This window comes from Tursiops truncatus, chromosome 20, assembly GCF_011762595.2.
Source record: "Tursiops truncatus isolate mTurTru1 chromosome 20, mTurTru1.mat.Y, whole genome shotgun sequence".
In the NCBI taxonomy this organism is placed as follows: Eukaryota; Metazoa; Chordata; class Mammalia; order Artiodactyla; family Delphinidae; genus Tursiops; species Tursiops truncatus.
Window position 1 is genome coordinate 51,715,597 of NC_047053.1, and position 21,834 is coordinate 51,737,430.

The window sequence follows — 21,834 nt, forward strand, 5'->3', positions numbered from 1 at the left end:
AGGTGGAGTCTTAACCACTGGACTGCCCGGGAAGTCCCTATATTTAACTTTATAAGAAAATATAAATGCTCCCCATCCTCACCAGTATTTGTATCCTCAGGTTTTGTTTTGGTTTTTAACCTATTCTAATAGTTATGTAATAGTTATTGTATTGTGGCTTCAGTTTGCATCTCCCTAATGAATAAGATTCAGAGTTTTTAATGTCACTCTGGCCTGGACTGGGGCTGGTGATTTGTAGGGTGGACTTGATTTTTTTTTTTTTAACGCCAAATAAAGGTACTATTCATTTGTTATCTTGAAGTGATTAGAAAAGCCATGGAGCGTGTCCAAGATTTCATCCAGGGCAGGAAAACCCACCTCTGGAGCAAGGACAGAGCTATCCTGTCCAGTCTGCTCATTCAGTGACATGGTGACATCCCTGTCTCCCTCCTCCCTACCTCCACACCTGTCCTACCCTGCCTTTGTGCCTAGACGGTGCACCCTTCATTTTTTACTCGTGGAGTTCCAGTTTAAGCTAAATGTCACCTCCTTTTGAAGCAGCTAGGATTTCTAGAAGCTTCCAGACACACCATGCAAGACGATATTATTGAAAAAATGCAGCCTCTTTTGGGGCCAGAGTTGAATTTGCTTTTTTGGCTTTGTTCCTTACCAGTTATGTGACTTTGGACAACTTAACTGCTTTGAGCCTCAGTTTCCCCTAGTGTAAAATGGGTATAATACCTATCTCAGAGGTAGGTTTTTGTTGTGTAAGAGATGTTGTTGTCACTATTATTATTATTAATTTGCCTCTATCAAAGCCTCACTGGGCTGAACCATGGCTAATTCGTTCCTTGTTTCTCTCCTTAGCTAATTGCTCTTAAAGGGCAGACCCTGTTACTTAAGCCCCCTCTGCCCCCGCCCCTGACAGTGTTGGTAAATACTAGTCCCTCAACCTATTTGTTGAAATGGGTTGTCAGGGAACACAGGTGGCCAGAAAGGAGTTGTGGGACCTGGAGGGACCTCTCGCTCTCATTAGACCGCGGAGCTGCTTTCTTGGAGCAGGGGCACTGAATCAGGGCTTCTCTTCTACAGAACGGAAGGCTGAGGGCTGGTGACTGCAATAACAGCCGGGCCGTCTGGACATGTGGGTTTGACAGGTCAGAAAAAGGGGAACTAAAAGAGAGGATGCTCAGAATGCGAGTACAGGGACTGACAAGGAAGAAACGGGAGAGGGCTGGCTTTGAAAGTGTGGGCCCAGTGATGGCGTGGGGACCAATGGTGAGGATGGGGGCAGGGGACGGGAGGCTGGGAGGGTGGCGGGCCCCGGGGGCTGGGTGGAAATGGGAGAGACCGAGGGGGGCTAACGCTGCCACGCAGAAGAAAGGTCGCAGAGGCAACCGGTCCGGCTGGGAAAGACCCGGGGAGTGGGGCAGCAGTGGATCGGAGGGGCAGACCCCGGGAGCCGGGAATGGGCGGTGCGGGGAGCGGCAGGTGCGGGGGGCGGAGCCCGGAGAGGAGGAGCCAGGAGGGGGCGGGGTCGACGCCGGGCGAGCGGGTGGGGTGCGCCGGTCCGCTCCTGCGAGAGCAGCTGGGCCCGCGGAGCTGGAGCTGGATACCGAGCCGGGGCCCGGGCGGGAGTCAGGGCCAGGGCCGGGCCGGAGCGGGCTCCAGCGATATGGGGTCGGCGGACTCCAAGCTGAACTTCCGAAAGGCGGTGATCCAGCTCACCACCAAGACGCAGGTGCGCCCGGGGCCCCCGGCCTCCCCACCCACCTGCCGGGCTGGGGGCTGGGCAGGGCTGGGGGGCTGCAAGAACTTGGCTTGCCGGGAGATAGGGGGACCAGATGGCCAGGAGGGTGACGCTGAGGCCAGGGCCGGAGCGAGACCCCTTGGCCTGTATCCCAGGGCTCCATCCCCTAGCCCCCACCCCCGGCCTTCTCTCCCGGGAACATCCCTTTTCCCGCAGCTGCTGCTGCCACCTTAGGCTGACGTGTGTCTACTCTCCAAGCCGGCGTCGCCGCTGTCCGCCCCTCTGTCCACCCCCCCCCAAGCCCCTCCAGCCTCGCATCTCCAGCCTCCTCCCCCGCCCCAAAACACTTCCCTGCTCTCCTCCCTGCCCCTCGGTGCCCGCGGGTGCCGGAGGCACAGACCCGGCTGACTCAATGCAAACAAAGCCGGCCGGCGCCCTCCCGGATCCGCGAAACAGCTGGTTCGCGGCAGCGGCAGCGGCCTTGCTGGGCCCAGGTCGATGCCCACGGCCAGGGAAGGCCCAGGTCTTGCTGGGAACACGCAGAGTGGCGGGCAGCGCTGCAGCCTGGCAAGGGGACCTGCTCCCAGCTCTATGGAATCCAGGTTCCCAGCTGGGGACCACTGCTCCAGGGGGCTCCCCCTTTGAGGCCCAGCGGTGGGGTTGGCTGTGTTTGCAGGTACCCTCTGTTTTCTGGGTCAGGGCTAAGAACAGTCTAGGCTGCCCTTGATACCTGAGGGTATCTTTCATCCTAGGCCATGTTTGCACACTCCCCTGAGTCCACAAGTGGCACAGAGGCCACCTCCTTGCCCCCAGCGCAAGGACCTGGCCCCAGCAAGGCTTCTTCCCTGCCCACCCCTCTCTCCTCACTCTTGGAGCCAGGCTGCTCTGGCCACAGAGATGCCCAGCTCTCACTCCTCAGATCCCCCGCTTTCAAGGGAGTCAGGACCTGCCGCCATCTGGGACTTTCCTCCTACGCCCGCCCCCAGGGCTGTCTCTGGCTCTAGGCAATTAGAGTGGGTTCAGGGGAGCCATTTCCCCACAGCAAGCTGATCACAGCTGCAGAGACCAGGCCTCTGGTCCCACACTCTCTCAATCCCACAAGAGAAAGGTCAGGAGCCCGGCAAACAGCCCGGCTGGAGAGTCCAGCCCCAGCTGAGAGGCGTTTGATGGAAACCAGGCCTTGCTTCTCGCCACTTCCCCCATGGCTCCTGGTTATTTCTGGCGCTTGGATCTGAGGGTGGCAGGTGGGCCAGCCTCTCAGTGCGGGGCCATAGGGAGAGGAAGGGAGGGAGGCCTCCATGTTTACCTACCTGGGGGGGGGGAACACCTTGTTGGAGGAACAAGGTATGGGCTGTAGCCTCAGCTGCCAGGGTCCTTTGCCAGGCCAGCAGGGCCACGTCCCAAAGGATCTGCGTGGACAAGATTCCTACATGCTCCGGTCCCCTCCCCAAAATACAGTGCGTCTCCATCTTTCCCTGGCTGTGGCCCTGGGACAGGGCTGACTGAGATGGTGCTGTCTCGTTTCCCAGCTGGGGACAGTGAGTTGGCTTGGGACAGGACTGGAGCCAGAGACCAGCCTGGGTCTCCCTCTGGAGGGCCCTGGGCCCTGCAGGTGGGAGGGGGCCTCAGGAATGAGGCCACCTGCCCTATGTAGTGACCCGGCTTGAGCAGCTCAAGAGACGGGACCAGATCCGAGATGGCGTTTCCAGACCTTGCCACTCGGTGTCCCCAAGGAGATTCAGGCCAGCTGTGTCCACAAGGTGTCTTCCTGTCCCAGGCCTTCAGAGGCTGTGCTGTGAACACAGATTTTTGCTCTGGGCAGCAGACAAACAGACCCAGCACCTTTTCCCGTGGCCTTGGCCGGAGCTGCCACCGCTGGGCCTTCCCTGCCTTCCTGTGCTGCATCCTGTTTTCTTCCTGCCTCGGGCTAGGCCTGACCCTGGTCCTGAGGGCCAGCAGCTTTGGCTGTGTTTCTGGAGCCTTTCCTGGTGTGGGTGGGGCCCTGGCGGGTCACATTCCTGGACCTGGGACCCTCTCCTAGATCCTGCCCATTTGGAGGTTGTTTGCCATAGGTCAGATGATACCGGGTGGGTCCATGTTTACATGTGTGCACATGTACATGTGTGTGGATGCCATTGTGACACAGTCCTCCGGTACAGGTCACCCTTAGCAGGCTAGAGCATTGCTGGTCCTTCCCTTCTCCCCACCACCAGAGAGGTTCAAAAGATGCAGCTGGTCCCCCAGGCTGGCAGGGGCTTTGGTCTGAGCAGGTCCTGGTAAAGCTATGCTAAGAATATCTGGTTTCCCACCAGGGTAGCTCAGTGCCCCTGGCAGCATGGGCCTGCCCACCTCCAGCAAAGAAACTGGCTTGGATTTTAGAAGCTTCCTTGCGTTGGGTGGAGCCCAGCTGGGGTAACTGAGGCAGGGGCTAAGCCATGTCCCCCCTCCAACAAAAGTTCCAGTGACCCTGGCAGTACCTGTAGCATCAGGCTAGCCTGGTATGGTCAGGTAATGGTCACCAAACTGAAGTGTCTGAGCCGCAGCTGGGACCAGGTAGGGAGGCCCAAGGTGGGGATGGGGGAGGTGAAAGTCTTCACTCCTGAAGTTCAAGGCCAGCTCCCAGAGCTGGGACTTTCATCTGCTTCAGGTCTGGGCTGCCCTGGGGCCTCCCAAGTTCCCTCCCAAGGCTCTCTCCTCATTTTGAATTCAATCCCCAGGTGACACTTACCTGATGAACTAGGTCAGAGGTCAACTCCACTTGATGAGTGTCTGCCCCTTTAAGGGGGTAGTGGCTATGTAGGAGGTGGGGAAGGTGGCATCCCAGAGGTGTTCCCAGATGGTGGGGGGCTCTGCACGTTTTCTGGGATGTTCCTTCCCCACTCCCACCCCGGCCACCCACACAGTGAGTGTCAGAGAGCTGTCTGGACTGAGGGCATGTGGGCCAGCAAACCCCAGCCCCAGGGACCCTCCTTTGGTCTTTGTTCCTCTCTGCCCGGCTAACTCGCTCTACCAGTTCTGGAACTGAGCATGTCCTGGTGCCGGGCCTGCCCTGAAGGCCATGGCCACATGCTGCCCTGTACCTCAGAGGGGGGCATTGTTTGGGGGGTGGGCTAGGGTAAACCTGGACCCTGGGAGGCTTGTGGCCAGGCCTGAGTTCGGGCAGCCCCACTGGTGCTCAGCTCTGCCCTGTGGCGGGGCTGAAGGGATCTCTCTCTAGGAGTAATTCCAGGCTTTGGCTGAGTGTCTGCCATAGGCCTCAAGTGCACGGTCAGGGACGAAGGGCTGATGGACTAGCGGGGCCTCCGGCAAGCGCACCCAGCCCTGTTGGGGACTGTGAGTGACTGAGGGGGGTTCCAAGGTGGGAGGGAGCCCGCTGGTCCAAGCTCAGGGAGACTTCTTGGAAGAAGCGGCTTCGGAGAACAGAATTATTTTTTAACAAGATTCATATTTTTTTCTGATGGTAAGACTGATGCATATCGCATGCGGGTTTGTGGTGGGGTAGCAGGGCCCCATTATCAGCCCTTTCAGAGAAGGCAAAAGTCTAGGTTGATTGGAGCAACCCAGGAAGATCTCTTGCAGGAAGTGCTATTCAGAAGGGTAAGAGTGTCTTGGACGCCCCTCAAACAGATGAACATTCAAAAGGAAAAAATAGTAATACATGCGCTTACAGAAAAATATAAAGAAAAGAATAACCACCCCGTGAGATAATTGCTGTTGACATTCTGTCATTTTCTTCTAGGCTTTTATTCCTGTATAATTTAACACAAAATTGTGATCATCCTATAGTTAGGTTTTTTAAATAAATTTATTTATTTATTTATGGCTGCGTGGGGTCTTCGTTGCTGTGCGCAGGCTTTCTCTAGTTGCGGCTAGCGGGGGCTACTCATCGTTGTGGTGCACGGGCTTCTCCTTGCAGTGGCTTCTCTTGTTGTGGGGCACGGGCTCTAGGCATGCGAGCTTCAGTAGTTGTGGCACGTGGGCTCAGTAGTTGTGGTGCATGGGCTTCGTTGCTCCGCGGCATGTGGGATCTTCCCGGACCAGGGCTCGAACCCGTGTCCCCTGCATTGGCAGGCGGATTCTTAACCACTGCGCCACCAGGGAAGTCCCCTATAGTTAGTTTTATATCTTGCCTTTTTCATATAACATTGTACTGTGAGCATTTTCCATTCATTCATATTCTTTGAAGACGTGATTCCGATGGCTGTGTAATATTCCACTGTATGCGGGTGCCTTAACTTTTCAAGCATTTCCCCAGTTGTTGGTTATTTAGGTTGATTCCAACTTTTCACTGTTATCAACCCTTCAGTAAACATCCTCATACCTGCACTTCTCAGACCATTTCCTCAGGAAAGATTTCTAGAAGTGGAGTCCATGATTCAAATTGGTTGTCTATATGACCGACTATATAACTTAAAAGGCATACGTGTGTTGAAGGCATGTTGCCTTGATAGGACCGGTGGGACTTTGGGATGTGTTAGAAGGGGCGGGCGTGCTGGGAAGAGGGGACAGTCTGAGCAAAGGCAAAGAGAAAATATAGCAGGGTTGTGTTGTTGGGATAGTAAATACAGGTGTGTGTGCACACACATACCTGTGCACACTTGTGTATGTGCATGTGTCCATGTATGTGTACATGCACGTGTGTGGCTTGTATGTGTGTTTAGGTGTGATCTTGGCTGACTCTCTGGCCGAGGTCTGGACTCTGCAGGCAGTGGGGAGCCCTAAGATGTTTGTTGAGGGAACAATGCCTTTGGTGCTGTGTTGTTTTTTTTTTTTTTTTTGCGGTACGCGGGCCTCTCACTGTTGTGGCCTCTCCCGTTGCGGGGCACAGGCTCCAGACGCGCAGGCTCAGCGGCCATGGCTCACGGGCCCAGCCGCTCCGCGGCATGTGGGATCTTCCCGGACCGGGGCACGAACCCATGTCCCCTGCATCGGCAGGCAGACTCTCAACCACTGCGCCACCAGGGAAGCCCTGGTGCTGTGTTTTGAAAGCGTGTTGGGGACAGCGTGGAGGTGGGATTGAGGGGGTGAATTTGGAGGTGGGGCCCTGGCCAGAGGGGCCTGAACTGCAGCACAGGTGGTGGGTACCGAGAGGACAGGTGTTGTCAGAGAGCCGCGGGATGACGCCTTTAGATTTGGCATCTGTTGGGTGTACCAGCAGAGGGTGGAGGCTGGGGCCAAGGGGGCAGCCTGGGTGAATGGAAATGAGCATATGTCCCCTTGTCTTCTTCCTAGGGGGAGGGGCTTCTTCCTAGGGGGAGGGGCTTCTTCCTAGGGGGAGGGGCTTCTTCCTAGGGGGAGGGGCACAGCCTGGCTCTCCTCCCTGGGCGCTTGATTTAGGGATGTGGCCTGGGGAGGCCCCCAGGTGGGGAGGGCCTGCCAGAGGGGGATGGTGAGTTACTCAGGGTCACACAGTCCCTCAGGGACTGGGCTGGGCTTTGGCTACTGGATTCAGTGTCCAGCTGGCCCCTGACCATCTGTGTCAAGTGTCCCCAGCCTGCCTGTGCCACCCGGGGCTCATGGTGGCTGAAGGATGTCTCCCATGTGGGAAGGCTCCTGGCACCAGCAGGGATGGAGTAGGGGGCTTCCCTTTCGGGGGCTCCCTTGGCTACAGGGTGGGCAAACTGTGGACCTGCTGGCAAGAGACCGTGCAGCTCTGGATACCGTATCTCCCCACAGCCCGTGGAAGCCACTGATGACGCCTTTTGGGACCAGTTCTGGGCAGACACGGCCACCTCGGTGCAGGATGTCTTTGCACTGGTGCCGGCAGCGGAGATCCGGGCAGTGCGAGAGGAGTCGCCCTCCAACCTGGCCACTCTGTGCTACAAGGTGAAGGGTGCTCTGGCCCTCACTGCCACTCCCACCTGAGCATTTCCCACCCTCCCAGGGAGGCTGGAGCTGGCCCAGCCCTGTGGTCCGAGAGGGAAGGCACCCAGGAAATCCTCCACCCAGGTTGGAGTGGTCCCAAGTCTTCACTCACTTCTCCCCCTGGCTGGGCTCTGGGGGAAGTGATGGTGCCAGTGCCACCTGTGAGGGCTGCCTGTGGGTGACACTGTCCATAGGTCAGCTCATGTAGCTCACCTGTGTGGTTGGTCCTGTCAATGTCGCCATTTTACAGATGAGGAAACTGAGGGCCAGATGGCTGGTCACTTAGCAAGATCTCAGCCAGTGAGTGGTGGGCTGGGTCTCGCTCCCAGGATTCTCTAAGCTGCTCCCTGGCCCATGTCCCATCCTCCTGGGCTGGCTGACCCTGTCTGGAGAGGCGGTCCGGTAGGGTGGCCCCACTGTCTCTCCCACTCTGAAGCCTGGGGTGCCCAGCCTGGCCCCAAGTGCCAGGGCCCCACTCCCTACCCTGCCAGCGTGCCTCTCTGCCCATCCTCGCAGGCTGTTGAGAAGCTGGTGCAGGGAGCTGAGAGCGGCTGCCATTCGGAGAAGGAGAAGCAGATTGTCCTGAACTGCAGCCGGCTGCTCACGCGCGTGCTGCCCTACATCTTTGAGGACCCTGACTGGAGGGGCTTCTTCTGGTCCACAGTGCCCGGGGCCGGGCGAGGAGCGGTCTGTGGACCTGGCCGGGGCTGGGCGGGAGGTGGAGTTGTGGTGACAGGGAAGGAACCCCTTCAGGGCCGGCCACATTCCTCCAGACCTCTTCTGGGGTTTGGGAAGGGCAGATGTAGGGGCAGTGCGGGTGCTGCTGAGGAGGGGGGCCAGCTCTTCCTCCTTGAGCCCCCGCTTTCTCTCCCATGGGGGTCTCTGCCTCTACAGCTGGGCAGAGATGGGGGCAGGGCAGCTGGGCCCTCCCCCCGGCTGTCCCACCCCCTCCCTGACTTTCTGTCCAAGCAACTGGCAGGGGGGTGGGGAGGTGGGCAGTGATTCCCAGCAGGGCTGAGGCTCTAGAGTTTAGGGGACTCACCTGTCCCCTCCCAGTCAGTGGGAAGGTCTCCTCACTGGTCCCAGCCCCGCTCCCCACTCTGTCCCGCTTCTGCCTTGGGAGCTTTGGGGTGATTAGGGGTCTACTTCCTGTTCCTTCTCCCACCTCTTCCTCCATCCCTCTGCCCGCGAGTGTCTGCCTGGGCCCAGACCCCGTCCTCCTCCCATCCCCCCTCCAAGTCCTGGGGCCACCTCTCCTTAGCCAGCTACGACTGAGGGGGCCTATAGGCGCTGTGTCCCAAGCAGGGAGAGGACGATGACGAGAACGCGCGGCCCCTGGCCGAGTCCCTGCTCCTGGCCGTCGCTGATCTGCTCTTCTGCCCAGATTTCACCGTCCAGAGCCACCGGAGGAGCACCGTGGTGAGAGCCCCCCAATCCCCGCCCCCCGGGCCGAGGAGGGCTCTGGTCCCAGGTTGGGGCCGCTTGAAATTCCCTCGGGCAGGGGCTGCTCCAGGAAGGTGGGGCTGCCTGGCACGCATGGTCCCGGGGAGGGGGCGGTGGCTGGCACGGCTGGAGGGGAGCCAGCTGGTGCCCGGCCCTGCCCGCTGCATCCAGGAAATCGGGCACAAGCACCCATTGTCTTGGCCTGGGCCGTGGGTGGAGGAGTGGGGCTTACACACAGGAGCCCTGGCCCTCTCACTGCCCGTGGACCCGTGGACTGGACCTTGACCGTTCTCCGTCCCCCACTCCCACGCACCACCAGGGGCACCTGATTCCGTTCTGCTCCCTCCCTGTCTCTCTCTCCCTGTCTCAAACTGGATTGAGCAAGTACCAGACTGAAGGAAAAGGAGCTTTCAAGAGGTTGAGAACATTCATTTCTTCCCGTGTGCATTAGCACCTGGGGCATTTTGAGGGTCTGTCTTTAGGAGAATATGAGGGTCTTTGCCCCCAAGGATAGCGGGGGGCTTGGGTTGGCCTGATTTCTCTCTGACCCTGTCCCCAGGACTCGGCGGAGGACATCCACTCTCTGGACAGCTGTGAATACATCTGGGAGGCTGGTGTGGGCTTTGCTCACTCCCCCCAGCCCAACTACAACCACGACATGAACCGGTGAGCTTGCTGAGGAAGTAGCTGGACCCCAGGCCTGGCCCCCTGCACAGTTCAGAGAGGGAACCACGCGTGGGGTCTTCCAAGGAGACCCTGCCCGCTCGTGACCCAACTTCAGCCTCGCAGGGATAAAATGGAGTCATTTCTTTTCATGGACCTGAGCTGGGGCGGGGCAGGGTGGGCGTGCCCTCCTACAGGAGAACTGTGGTCCTCAGGTACTGAACCCTCTCCTCTGTCCTCCCTGCCCAAGGATGGAGCTGCTGAAACTGCTGCTGACGTGCTTTTCTGAGGCCATGTACCTGCCCCCAGCTCCAGACAGCAGCAGCGTCAATCCATGGGTGCAGTTTTTTTGTTCCACAGAGAACAGGTGAGGGGCCCCTGGCCTTTCTTTCCATTTCTCCTCCTCTTGGTTCCAGGCAGCCCGGCGCTGAGGCCGTTTGCCAGCCCTGTGAGTCTTATTTGAGGGGATGTGCTGCCCCCTCGTGGTGATGACCTATAAGAACAGTCACACCTTACGCCAGCTCTGTCCCATGTCCCATTGGGGGGCCCTGGATGACCCATGCCTGAGTCCTCCATCTAGAGCCCTGCTATCCAGTAGAAATATAATGTGAACCACACATGCAACTTAAACATTTCTAGTAGAGACCTTTAAAAATAAAAAAGAAATAGGTGACATTAATTTTAATACTGTATTTCATTTAACCCAATATATCTGAAATATTAGCATTTAACATGTAATCACTATACAAAATTATTGAAATGTTTTGCATTCCCTTTTCATAGTGAGTTTTCAAAATCAAGTGTTTAGTTTACATTCACAGCACATCTCACTTCAGACCAGCCACATTTTAAGCTCTCCATAGCTACATGTAGCTTGTATCGGGCAGTGTAATTTATTTTATTTTTATTGGCCGCACCGTGGGGCTTGCGGGATCTTAGTTCCCCAACCAGGGATTGAATCCGGGCCCTCGGCAGTGAAAACACCGGGTCCTAACCACTGGGCCGCCAGGGAATTCCCTGGGCTGTGCAGTTTATTCAGTGGGTGGAGAGGGGGCGTGATAAATACCCTGAAGGGTGGGGAAGCCCCGCCCACATGGGGGCATTTATGGGCAGTGGGGGGCATAGGAGCACATGGAGGTGTCCCATGGCTGGATTGAGTATTTAGAGCAGGTACACGTGCTCCAGCTGTGCAGCTCCAGCTATGCGCTGGCTGCACAGGCGTTAGTGCTCCTCAGTGTCATGGTTCACCCTCTTCTAGACTCTGATTCCCACATGGCAGGCCTCATCCTTCAGGTTTTGCTGGCTGGCTGCCCCTTTCCCCCACCTCAGCCCCCAGCTCCCAGAAGGAGCGAGAACCCAGGTGACTCCCTCCACCAGGCACGGTCAAAAGCTGGCCAGAGTTTTCTTTCTCACCAGCATTATGGGGCAAATGGCCACTTTGCCACTTGATTAACCCCCTTGGGTCTCAGTTTCCTCATCTGTAAGATGAGGAGCTTGACCTCTGATATCTTACAAATCTCTGAACGGAGTCATTCTGTGGCCTGGGGGCTGGGGCATGGGGCACATGCTTTGCCTCCCAAGGGGAAGCCCGCCTTCCCTGTGGGCCCTCCAGCCCTTCTCTGAAGCCCCAAGGAAGGGTACCTGCCCCTCAAAAACGTCAGGGGCATGTCCTTTATACATTTGCCCAACCCTGTAGATCATACAGCGTCAAGAGTGAACCCTGGGGACTTCCCTGGCGGTCCAGTGGTTAGGACTCAGTGCTTTCACTGCTGAGGGCCCAGGTTCGATCCCTGATCGGGGAACTAAGATCCCACAAGCTGTGGTGTGGCCGAAAAAAAAAAAAAAAGAGTGAATCCTGATGTAAGCTGTGGACTTTGGGTGAAAATGATATGTCGATGTAGGGCCTACAGCTGTAACAAGTGTACCACCCTGGTGGGGGATGTTGATAGTGGGGAAGACTGTGCACGTGTTGGGGCAGAGGTTTCACGCGGGAAATCTCTGTGCCTTCCTCTCAATTTTGCTGTGAACCTAAAACTGCTCTAAAAAGTATTTAAAAAAATAATTAAAGGGCTTCCCTGGTGGCGCAGTGGTTAAGAATCTGCCTGCCAATGCAAGGGACACAGTTTCGAGCCCTGGCCCGGGAAGATCCCACACGCCGCAGAGCAACTAGGCCCGCGAGCCACAACTCCTGAGCCTGCGCTCTAGAGCCTGCGAGCCACAGCTACTGAAGCTCGCACACCTAGAGCCCGTGCTCTGCAAGAGAAGCCACGACAATGAGAAGCCCGCGCACTGCAACGAAGAGTAGCCCCTGCTCACTGCAACTAGAGAAAGCCCACGCGCAGCAACGAAGACCCAATGCAGCCATAAATAAATAAATAATAAATAAATTTTAAAATTAATTAAAAAAAACAATAGGCTTCAACCCCTGGGGGTGAAAATCTAAGGGGTGTGGGCACGCTATCCTACAAAGAGCCCCTCAGGACTGGCCATCCCACTCTTGGTAATAAATTCCTTCTGGCCTTGGCCCAGCCTGGCCTGGGTCCCAGATGCAGGCAAGGATGAGGAAGGGTCTCTCCTTCGTGGGAAGGGATGAACTCCTGGTTCTGCTCCCTGGCCCGAAGATGGCGGCCTGGCACTGAAACCCTTGTGGAATGAGGGGGCTGGCCTGGCTGACCCTCCCACCTGGCCACGGCTGGGGGCGGAGGGAGGGCTGGGCTGGTGGGTGGGGTCTCTGAAGCCCCGCCCATCCTCTCCTGCCGCAGACACGCCCTGCCCCTCTTCACCTCCCTCCTCAACACCGTGTGTGCCTATGACCCTGTGGGCTACGGGATCCCCTACAACCACCTGCTCTTCTCTGACCACCGGGAACCCCTGGTGGAGGAAGCTGCCCAAGTGCTCATTGTCAGCTTGGACCATGACGGCGCCACGCCCACCGTGGACGGTACCACCACAGGCACGGCCATGGACGATGCTGACGTAAGGACGGGAGAGGGAGGGCAGCCCGCCCTGCCAGGCTGTGGGCGGGTGGCACCCCCTCTAGCGGAGCTGGGCAAAGGTTATCCAGTGGGCACCTCGTGGGGGTATCTGGGGTCAGAGGGGGTACTGCTGCACTGCCTAGGCCTGGCGTAGGGGCAGGGGGTGAAGGCACCTGCTCACCCCAGGCTCCGCCCTCCACAGCCTCCAGGGCCCGAGAACCTGTTTGTGAACTACCTGTCCCGCATCCATCGCGAGGAGGTGAGTCCAACGATGCTCTTGCTCTTGTGGGTTCTTGATTCCACCCTCCACAAAGGTTGTGGCCTTGCAAGGTGTGAGGGGATGCAGATGAGATGGGGGTAGGGAGAGTCCTGACCCCTATATGAAGGAACCACGGTCCCCGTGCACTCAGGCCACCACAGGTGAAGTAGTGATGGCAGGACCGCGAGGATCTTGAGACTCAGAAAAGGGCTGATGGCCTCAACTGGGTGAGGGTAGCCGGGAAGACTTCCAGGAGGAGGTGGCTCTGATGTCAGGTTTGGTGGGGGAATGACAGTGGATGGAAAGGCCAGTCACACCTGAGTTCCTGTGTCTTGTGACGTTGGGGGAGGTTCCTGTGCTCCCAGAGCTCTAACCTCTGCCACTATGACATGGGAACAGTAACTGTGCCCTTGCCTTGTAGTGAGGATTGGTTGAGAGCACAGTCCAGCAGGCAGCAGGTGCTCAGTGAATGACAGCTCTCTGAGGATAGAATGCTCCTCACGTGTCACAGGGCGATGGGGAGGGGTGGAAGGATGTCACCTGTCAGCAAGGAGTCCAGGCGGGCAGGAGTCCAGTGTGCACGTGAGGAGGTCACTAAGAGCAGATGGGGAGCCTGTGGTCTGGTGGAGGGGCGGGGTGCTCTCTAGACCTGCCCTGGACCCAGCTTCTGAGGGGCTGCCCCCAGGACAGCTGTTGATGACACTGGCATCTGGGCCCCTCAGGCTCTAGAGGTGGGATCAGGCCCTGGGGGGCTCGGAGGCATTTGTGGGAGGCCTGGCCAGGAAGCCTGGATTGTGGGGAGCCGGACTGGACAGGCCCCTGCCCTTCCCCCACCCAGGACTTCCAGTTCATCCTCAAGGGCATAGCCCGGCTGCTCTCCAACCCCCTGCTCCAGACCTACCTGCCCAACTCCACCAAGAAGATCCAGTTCCACCAGGAGTTGCTGGTCCTCTTCTGGAAGCTCTGCGACTTCAACAAGGTGGGCCGGCCTCGGGGGCCCAGGCTGGCGGGCAGTGGTCTGCCTCAGGGATGGGGACAGCGTCTGGGGAGGCTCCCGGCAGAGGGAGAGGGTGGGGCAGAGCTGCCCCTCCCCCTGACTCTGCCCATCTGTCTCCGCCTCCCCCCAGAAATTCCTCTTCTTTGTGCTGAAGAGCAGTGATGTGCTGGATATCCTGGTGCCCATCCTCTACTTCCTCAACGATGCCCGAGCAGACCAGTGTAAGGCTGGGGTGGGCTGAGGATCCCTGGGGGGTTCCTCGCGGAGGGGCAGTTTCGGCCAGTCTGTCCTGCCTCCCAGCAGCTCAGGCCTGGTGCCCCGACCTCCCGGGAAGGGCTTCTCCCTTTACCCCCAAGAAGGGTCCCTGCCCTGGGCTCCTTTCCTCCCCTCCCCACCCAGCGTGGTGACCCCTCCCATGCCACGTGCCGCAGCTCGGGTGGGCCTGATGCACATCGGCGTCTTCATCCTGCTGCTTCTGAGCGGCGAACGGAACTTCGGGGTGCGGCTGAACAAGCCCTACTCAGTGCGCGTGCCTATGGACATCCCGGTCTTCACCGGCACCCACGCCGACCTGCTCATTGTGGTGAGGGAGCTCCCGTCAGGACCTGGGGGTGTGGTGTAACGTCCCCTCGGCTGAGTCTGGAGGCGCCAGGGACCCCATGGCTGCTCCTCTGCCTCCCCGCACAGGTTTTCCACAAGATCATCACCAGCGGGCACCAGCGGCTGCAGCCCCTCTTCGATTGTCTGCTCACCATCGTCGTCAACGGTAGGGGGCCCCAGAGCCCGCCTTCCCCATGCTCACCACCAGGGGGCGCCAGGCCACCGGCTGACCTGCCGCTGGCTCCCTGGTTCAAACCGGCTGGGTTCAATAGAAATATTAGGGCAGCCAAGTATGTACTGGTCAGTTTTCTAGTAGCCACATTAAAAAGGAAGAAGGAAAGAAAAAGAGAGGTGACAATAATTTTATTATATATTGAATTTAATCTGTTGTATCCAAAATACCATCATCTCAATATGTAACCAGAATACAAAATTATTGAGATGTTCTGCATTCGTTTTTGAACGCAGGCTTCCAAATCTTGTGTGTGTGTTCCATGCGTGCAGCACACATCCATTAGGACTACGTTTCTAGCACTTAATGGCCACATGTGGCTTGCGGCTGAGGTATTGGACTGCGCAGGTTCGGATGAGGGCCCCGCCCACAAGCAAGGGCTGTAGGTGGCTGCCTCCGAGCTGGGGTGGGGGGGGCTCAGGCTGACAGGGGCACGGGACCCAGCAAGGTCGGGGCCCAGGGCTGGGGCGGCATGACTTCCGCGTGGCTGCTTTTTGGAGAGGAGGGTCCTGAATGGGAGGGGCTGACTTCTCCGTGGTCCGATTTGGACTCCAGGGTGGGTGGGATGTTGTAGGGCCTTGGCGACCTCTAGCTGCATCGTTGGACTGTGAGTTCTGGGGCCAGAATCTCACCTTCCATCACTGGCTCCACCCCACAAATCTTCACTGAGAATGCATTTGTGAACAAGGTAGCCACCAGCCCTGCCCCATCCTGAGGGAGAAAGGCACAGGGCAAGGAAACACACAGATCAGTCTGTGACTTCAAGCCGTGTGCAGCCTCGCATCTCCGACTCCCCCTTCACAGGCTGTGCAGAAAATCTCTATCTCATTATAGATGGAATATCAGCTTGACATTCTATTCAAATTCTTTTAAATAATATTTTTAGTTTTTGGCGGCACTGTGCAGCTTGTGGGATCTTAGTTCCCTGACCAGGGATCGAATCTGGGCCCCCTGCAGTGGAAGCTCGGAGTCCTAACCACTGGATCGCCAAGGAATTCCCAGCTTGATGTTCTAGAAAGAGTTAAAGATCCTGTGTTTGTATCCCTGCCCAATCATTTTATAACTGGAGAACTTTGGACAAGTTTATGAACCTCTCTGAGCCTCAGTTTCCTCATCTGTAAAATGGGGACGGTCTCCTCTCTGTCCACCTCCCTCTCAGATGCGGGGAGGAGTCAGGGAGATGGAGTGTGTGAGTGACTTTGTAAAGGGCGGCGGCTGTCCACAGGGGAGGGGCCGGGGTGGAGCCCTGGGGCTCTGCAGGAGGCATGGCCAGTGTGGCTTTAGCCGCTGGCGCTTGGTCTTCCTGACTTTTCGGGGGACTTCACAGGCAGGGGGCAGGGAGGGTGTGGGAGCAGTAGCATCGTGTCCCACCCAGGCCCAGGATGTGCTGGGGTGGTTGGCGGGGGCCCCAGGAGTGAGCCGACCCCTCCCCTGCAGTGTCCCCCTACCTCAAGAGCCTGTCCATGGTGGCCGCCAACAAGCTGCTGCACCTGCTGGAGGCCTTCTCCACCACCTGGTTCCTCTTCTCTGCCGCCCAGAACCACCACCTGGTCTTCTTCCTCCTGGAGGTCTTCAACAACATCATCCAGTACCAGTTTGACGGTGAGGCAGCGGTCCAAGCCCCTGGCCTGGCCTCGGGGGCAGGAACCAGAGTGGGCAGTGGGCGAGGACACCTCCCCATCTGAGGAGGGCACAGCCCTCCACCCCCGTGTTTGTTTGTCCAGCGTGCATTTATTGAGCACCTACTGCATACCAAACCCTGTGCCTGGTGCAGGGGATTCACTGGGGAACAAAGCAGAGTGCCCTCTGCCCCGTGAGGCTCATAGCTGGGGAGGGAGCACGGAGCGGGACTTCAAACAGATGGTCACCCAGACAAACAGGCCATCTTAAGTCTGTTGAGAGGGAAGTGTAGAGTGGCATGGTCCTGCTGGGTGTCACAGATACTGGGCTGCCTGGTGTCAGTTAGGGCCTTGCCACTTAGCTCTGTGACTGTGTGCACATAACCTCTCTGAGCCTCAGTTTCTTCATCTGTAAGATGGTCATAATGATAATTCCCAGTCTCCATCTCAGAGGATATCGAGAAGATTAAGTAAAATAATCCCAGAAAAGCACTTAGCACTTGCCTGGTGAACGAAATGTCAGCAGTTATTATTTCCCAAATAAGTAATATTTGCACTGATCTATGAGGGGTGAATGGGGGTGGGGAGGGGTAGAAGAACATGGGGGGAGCACAATGTGTGCAAAGGCCCTGGGGTGAGATGTGTTGAAGTGGAAGCAGAGCAGGGTGGTGAGAGGCAGGGACCAGAGCGGTGGACGGGGCATTGAAGGCCCATAAAAGCGTCTTTTATCTCCCCGGGAGCCAAGGGCGTTCAGTGTGGGCGACAGAGCACAGGCGCACGCCATATCGTCCTTCTTCCCGGTGACCTGACTTGGGGGACAGTCAAAATATTGAACAGCTGGCTTGGTGGGACACTGACACGCTGGGCCCGCCCCACTCTGCCAGCTGTTACCCCTTAGTGCTGGGTGGTGAGAGGGTCCGGAAGGTACCAGGGAGGGGCAGGGGCGGAGCTCAGCCCAGAAGCTCTTTTCCCGAAAGGTAGCATCCCGGTGTAGCCTCAGACCACAGATGCCGCCCGGCGCCAGCCCTGCCTGGCTCCTCTCATCTGTGCCCTGTGCTGTCGCCTCCCCCTGCGGTAGACACCCTCCTGTCCTCCAAACTCCCCCTCCCAGGAAGACGCCCAGGTGAAGGGGGTGGCGAGGGGGCCTCCCTGAGACACGCTTCCTCCCCACAGGCAACTCCAACCTGGTCTACGCCATCATCCGAAAGCGCAGCGTCTTCCACCAGCTGGCCAACCTGCCCACTGACCCGCCCACCATCCACAAGGCGCTGCAGCGGCGCCGCCGGGCTCCCGAGGCCTTGTCCCGCACCAGCTCACAGGAGGGCGTGTCTATGGAGGGCTCCCACCCCGCTGCCCCCGCCGAGCCGGGCACCCTCAAGGCCAGCCTGGTGGCCACCCCAGGTCCGGTGCTGGCGAGGGGCAGGGTGCTGTGCAGTGGCGGCAAGGGTGGGGGTGGAGGTACGGGGACCCGGGCGGGGCAGCTTGGTGGGGGGACCGGGCACCCTCAAGGCCAGCCTGGTGGCCACCCCAGGTCCGGTGCTGGCGAGGGGCAGGGTGCCGTGCAGTGGCGACAAGGGTGGGGGTGGAGGTACGGGGGCCCGGGCGGGGCAGCTTGGTGGGGGGACTGGGCCTTGGGGCTGAGCGCTGGGGGGTCTGGCACAGCATCTGTGAAGTGGGGGGAAGTTGGAGACTTTCGGGGCCGGCCCCAGGCAGAGGCTTTCTAGGAGGAGCACTGTGGCAGGAGTCCTCACGGCTCCCCACCCCACCGCCCAGGCATCGAGAAGCTGACGGAGAAGTCCCAGGTGTCAGAGGATGGTACCTTGCGATCCCTGGAGCCTGCACCCCAGCAGAACTCGGCAGAGTGCAGCCCAGCCTCGGAGGTCGGTGCGGGGACTCCTGGCGGGGCTGGGTGGCGAGGCTGGGCTTCCCCTTTCTCCCTGGCCTCCAAGGTGTAGGCCGGGCCGGAGCACTGTGCAGCAGAGGGGCAGGTACCCAGTGCCCAGGGCGTCAGGCTTGGCACTGATGACTCTCTGGGGATGGGGGGCCTTTCACAGACCCCTCCCTTGTTTATTGGTCACGGGCTCAATCCCTTGGCCTTGAGACTCCTCACCCGTCAGCCTTATCTAGGCTGGGCTGGCCTTTACCCGGTCTGCTCAGTCAGCTCCTGGCCCTAAACCTGTCACTGGGCTGGGCAGGGTCAGGCAGGGCCTGGGGCCCAGGGCAAAGGTGCTGGGCTGGGCTATCCCCTGCTTTGGGAGTGAGCCCCCTCCCTGCAACATGGGCCAATGGGGAGACCTCATTGCCCTCCCCACCCCCCTGCACCCTCTCCCCACATCCCTCTCTCTTATTCCTTCCCCGGGACCAGGAGCCCAGCCAGGCGTGGCGGGAGCAGCGGCGACTGTCCAGCGCATCAGCCGGTGGGCAGTGGAGCCCGACGTCGGAGTGGGTGAGGGTGGGACAGATGGTACAAGGTGCGGGGGTGGGTCCGGGGCTCCTGGCCCTGGGAACAGCTCAGGAGAGGCTTGGATGGGAATGGGTCCAAATCCAAGCGCTGGCCCCGGTCAGGTTAGGGGTCAGTCCTGTCTCATGACCTTGGCTTCTCTGGCTTCCTCTGTCTACACTGTCCCAGAGTTTGTTCCCCAGCAGGGTTAAGCTTCAGTTGTCCACAGCCCTTTCTTAGTAAATCACCCTTTCCAACTTCCTTCCCCAAATCACTTGCCCACTCCCTTACATGATTCCTGAGATCACCACTAATTGCATTTGCACGGGGATAATAAAGGTCCCTACTTCATCGTGCCGTTGTGAGGATCAAGGGGGATACTTTCTGGCACACAGGACCTGCTCAGGGAGAGCCCCGGCTCCTCCCATGAAGAGCAGTCACTGTGCACGGGCACTGCCCCGTGCCAGGCCCTTGCTGTGATGAGCGGGGATGCCTTCTGCCTTGGGGAGTCCATGGTTTCAGGTCAGGGGTCAAGCCTATGCCACAGCCCCTGGGGGCTGTCTTGCCAGCCCAGGAACCCCAGTCCCTCCCCCAGGTCCTCTCCTGGAAGTCGAAGCTGCCGCTGCAAACCATCATGAGACTGCTGCAGGTGCTGGTTCCCCAGGTGGAGAAGATCTGCATTGACAAGTGAGGCTGGGGACGGGGCTGGGCGGGCTGGGCTCTGAGGGGCCAGCCCAGGCTGCGCTGGGGGTGTGGCCGGGAGCACGGGCCTCGGGGGTCCAGGGTGAGCCCTCTGCTCCCCTTGACCTTCAGAGTGGGCACATTGGAGACCCTCCTCTCCCTGGCAGGGGCCTGACGGACGAGTCAGAGATCCTGCGGTTCCTGCAACATGGCACCCTGGTGGGGCTGCTGCCCGTGCCCCACCCCATCCTCATCCGCAAGTACCAGGCCAACTCGGGCACGGCCATGTGGTTCCGCACCTACATGTGGGGCGTCATCTATCTGAGGTGGGCCCCTTGGGGGTGGGGCCGTTACCGGCCTGGGTGGGTCTGGCATCCACGCGAGGGTCAGCTCAGTGGGGCTGTGCCCCACTAGGGTAGTGGGGTTCATGTCAAGACAGTCAGCCAGGGTGGTCTTGTCTGGTGGAGGGTGGGCACCCACTTCCCCAGGGGCAGGGGGCAGAGAACATCAGGGTGGGAGGACGACAGCCTCGTTCCTCCCCAGTCTTTCCTGCAAGGCCTCCCGGCACCTGGGTGACGGCCCACTCCCTCTGCAGGAACGTGGACCCACCTGTCTGGTACGACACAGATGTGAAGCTGTTTGAGATCCAGCGGGTGTGAAGATGGAAGCCTGCAAGGGGCAGGGACCAGGGGAAGGCGGGGACCCTGGTCCCCCGATGTTCCCCCCGACCCACCATTCTGAGCTTTAAATTACTACGGTCAGGGCTGGGGGCTTGAGTGGCTGAGTCCTGAGTGGCAGAGCCAGGAGGCCCCTTGTGGCTGGGATGGTGGGGGGCCCCCCTGCCTCCAGGCTGGATTGAGAGGAACTTTCTGTCTCCAGGGCTGCAGCCCTCCACCAGGGGCCCGCCTCACTCTGGCTCCCCTTCGGGACCCGTTTCTGTGCTGACCCTCAGTGCCCGCCTGGCTCCTGAGCTGCCCAGCCCTCTGCCCTAGTGGGCTGCCCAAGAGGGAGTCTTGGGCGGCCCCTTGAGGCACCTGGGCAGGGGGAGGGGAGCCTTTCCAATCCTCCTCACCTGAAACCACCTGGTCCAGGCCCGGCTCGCTGCCAGGACCCCGGGAAGAAGGAGGGTGACCAGGCTGCTTGTGGAGGAGGCTGGGGGCTGACAGGCATCGAAAGCCAGACGAGGGGACCTCGCGCATTTTAGGGATTTGGAGTGGGGTGTTGAGGGTCTCCTGCTATATTCTTCTGGGTCAGTGAATATAGCCTGGCTGGCTCTTGTACAGTAATGGGGGCGAGGGAATGGGGGCAGGGGACAGCTGATCAGTCCTCCCTGCCCCTGCCCACCACCTGATGACTTGCGCGGAGGGGGACCAGGATACCAACGCCCCATCCTCCTGATTCCGGCTTCTTGGTCTCCCTCACCCCACCTGTGTCCGTACAATCTTTGCTCTGTACAATCGGCCTCTTTACACAATAAAACCCCCTCTCCATGCCCTGCGTCTTTGTGCTTGGACGGGAGGGGGTGAGGCCATGGCTCTTGTTTTCAGGGAAGCTGGGGACTCTGCCTCCCAGAATCAGGCCCCAGAGGGCCCTCGGTGCGCACCTGGGAACCAGCGTTTGTCACTTTCTTGGGTGGGGAAGTGGAGGGTTGGACGCCCCAGGCTGTGGCCCCCCCGACAGAAAGAGCCCACACAGGAGAGGCAAGGGGCCTGCCTCCCAGCCTCCTGCACGGCCCCCAGGCAGCCAGTGAGACGGCGCTGGGGGTCCAGCACCCAGCTGCAAGGGGTACAAGCCTGGCCTGCAGGGTCCGGGGCCGCCGTCCCTGCGCCTCACCCTGCGCCTCACCCTGGGCCTCACCCTGGGCACGGTTCACTGTTCGCGCTGGGCTCAGGGAGATGGATGGGCTGTCAGTGCCTGCCCTCCCCACCCGATGGCTCAGAGGATCGGCAGGCCTGGGGTGAGCGGCTACAGAAAGTCACCGGGGGCTCCGTCCTGGGGAGAAGGTGTGCTGGCGAGGGGTGGGGGGATGCGAGAGCCCCGGCTCCTCTCTTCCCACCTCCTCCCGTGCATCAGACAGGGGGAGGACCAGACAAAGGGTTGAGACCCCTCGTGGCCCAGAAATAGGACTGTCCCAGCCCTACAGCCCCGCCCAGGAGGACTGTCCCTTCCCACCATGTACACAGAGTGTCCTCTCTGTCCCCGGGAGCAAATGCCACGAAGCCCGAATCGATCAAACAAACAGGGTTTATGTCAGCGGGAGAGAGCTGTTGACCCCTGCCTAGCAGCTAATTAACCAGCTCATTAGGAGACAGGGTGTGTGGGGAGAGAAGG

General features: G+C 59.2%; 1 protein-coding gene across 4 annotated transcripts; it reads left to right on the forward strand.

Annotated features, from left to right (window-relative positions):
- Window positions 1-1,528: 1,528 nt before the first annotated feature.
- On the forward strand, window positions 1,529-20,996 carry HID1 (HID1 domain containing). Of its 4 annotated transcripts, none has more exons than XM_033847343.2 (19): window positions 1,530-1,720; window positions 7,406-7,555; window positions 8,111-8,281; window positions 8,900-9,010; window positions 9,597-9,703; window positions 9,951-10,067; window positions 12,463-12,676; window positions 12,878-12,934; window positions 13,773-13,913; window positions 14,062-14,152; window positions 14,363-14,514; window positions 14,619-14,697; window positions 16,201-16,365; window positions 17,556-17,783; window positions 18,156-18,262; window positions 18,748-18,828; window positions 19,418-19,509; window positions 19,671-19,829; window positions 20,099-20,996. In XM_033847343.2, the coding sequence occupies exons 1-19, from the start codon at window positions 1,655-1,657 to the stop codon at window positions 20,160-20,162; spliced, it is 2,352 nt and encodes a 783-aa protein (XP_033703234.1). In that variant the 5' UTR covers window positions 1,530-1,654; the 3' UTR covers window positions 20,163-20,996. The 4 variants fall into 4 exon arrangements, with proteins under 4 accessions (XP_033703235.1, XP_033703234.1, XP_033703233.1 ...); XM_033847342.2 differs by having other exon boundaries at window positions 1,531-1,720; window positions 8,900-9,013; XM_073798145.1 differs by lacking the exon at window positions 1,530-1,720 and adding an exon at window positions 7,845-7,894 and having other exon boundaries at window positions 7,437-7,555; window positions 8,900-9,013.
- The last annotated feature ends 838 nt before the right edge of the window (window positions 20,997-21,834 follow it).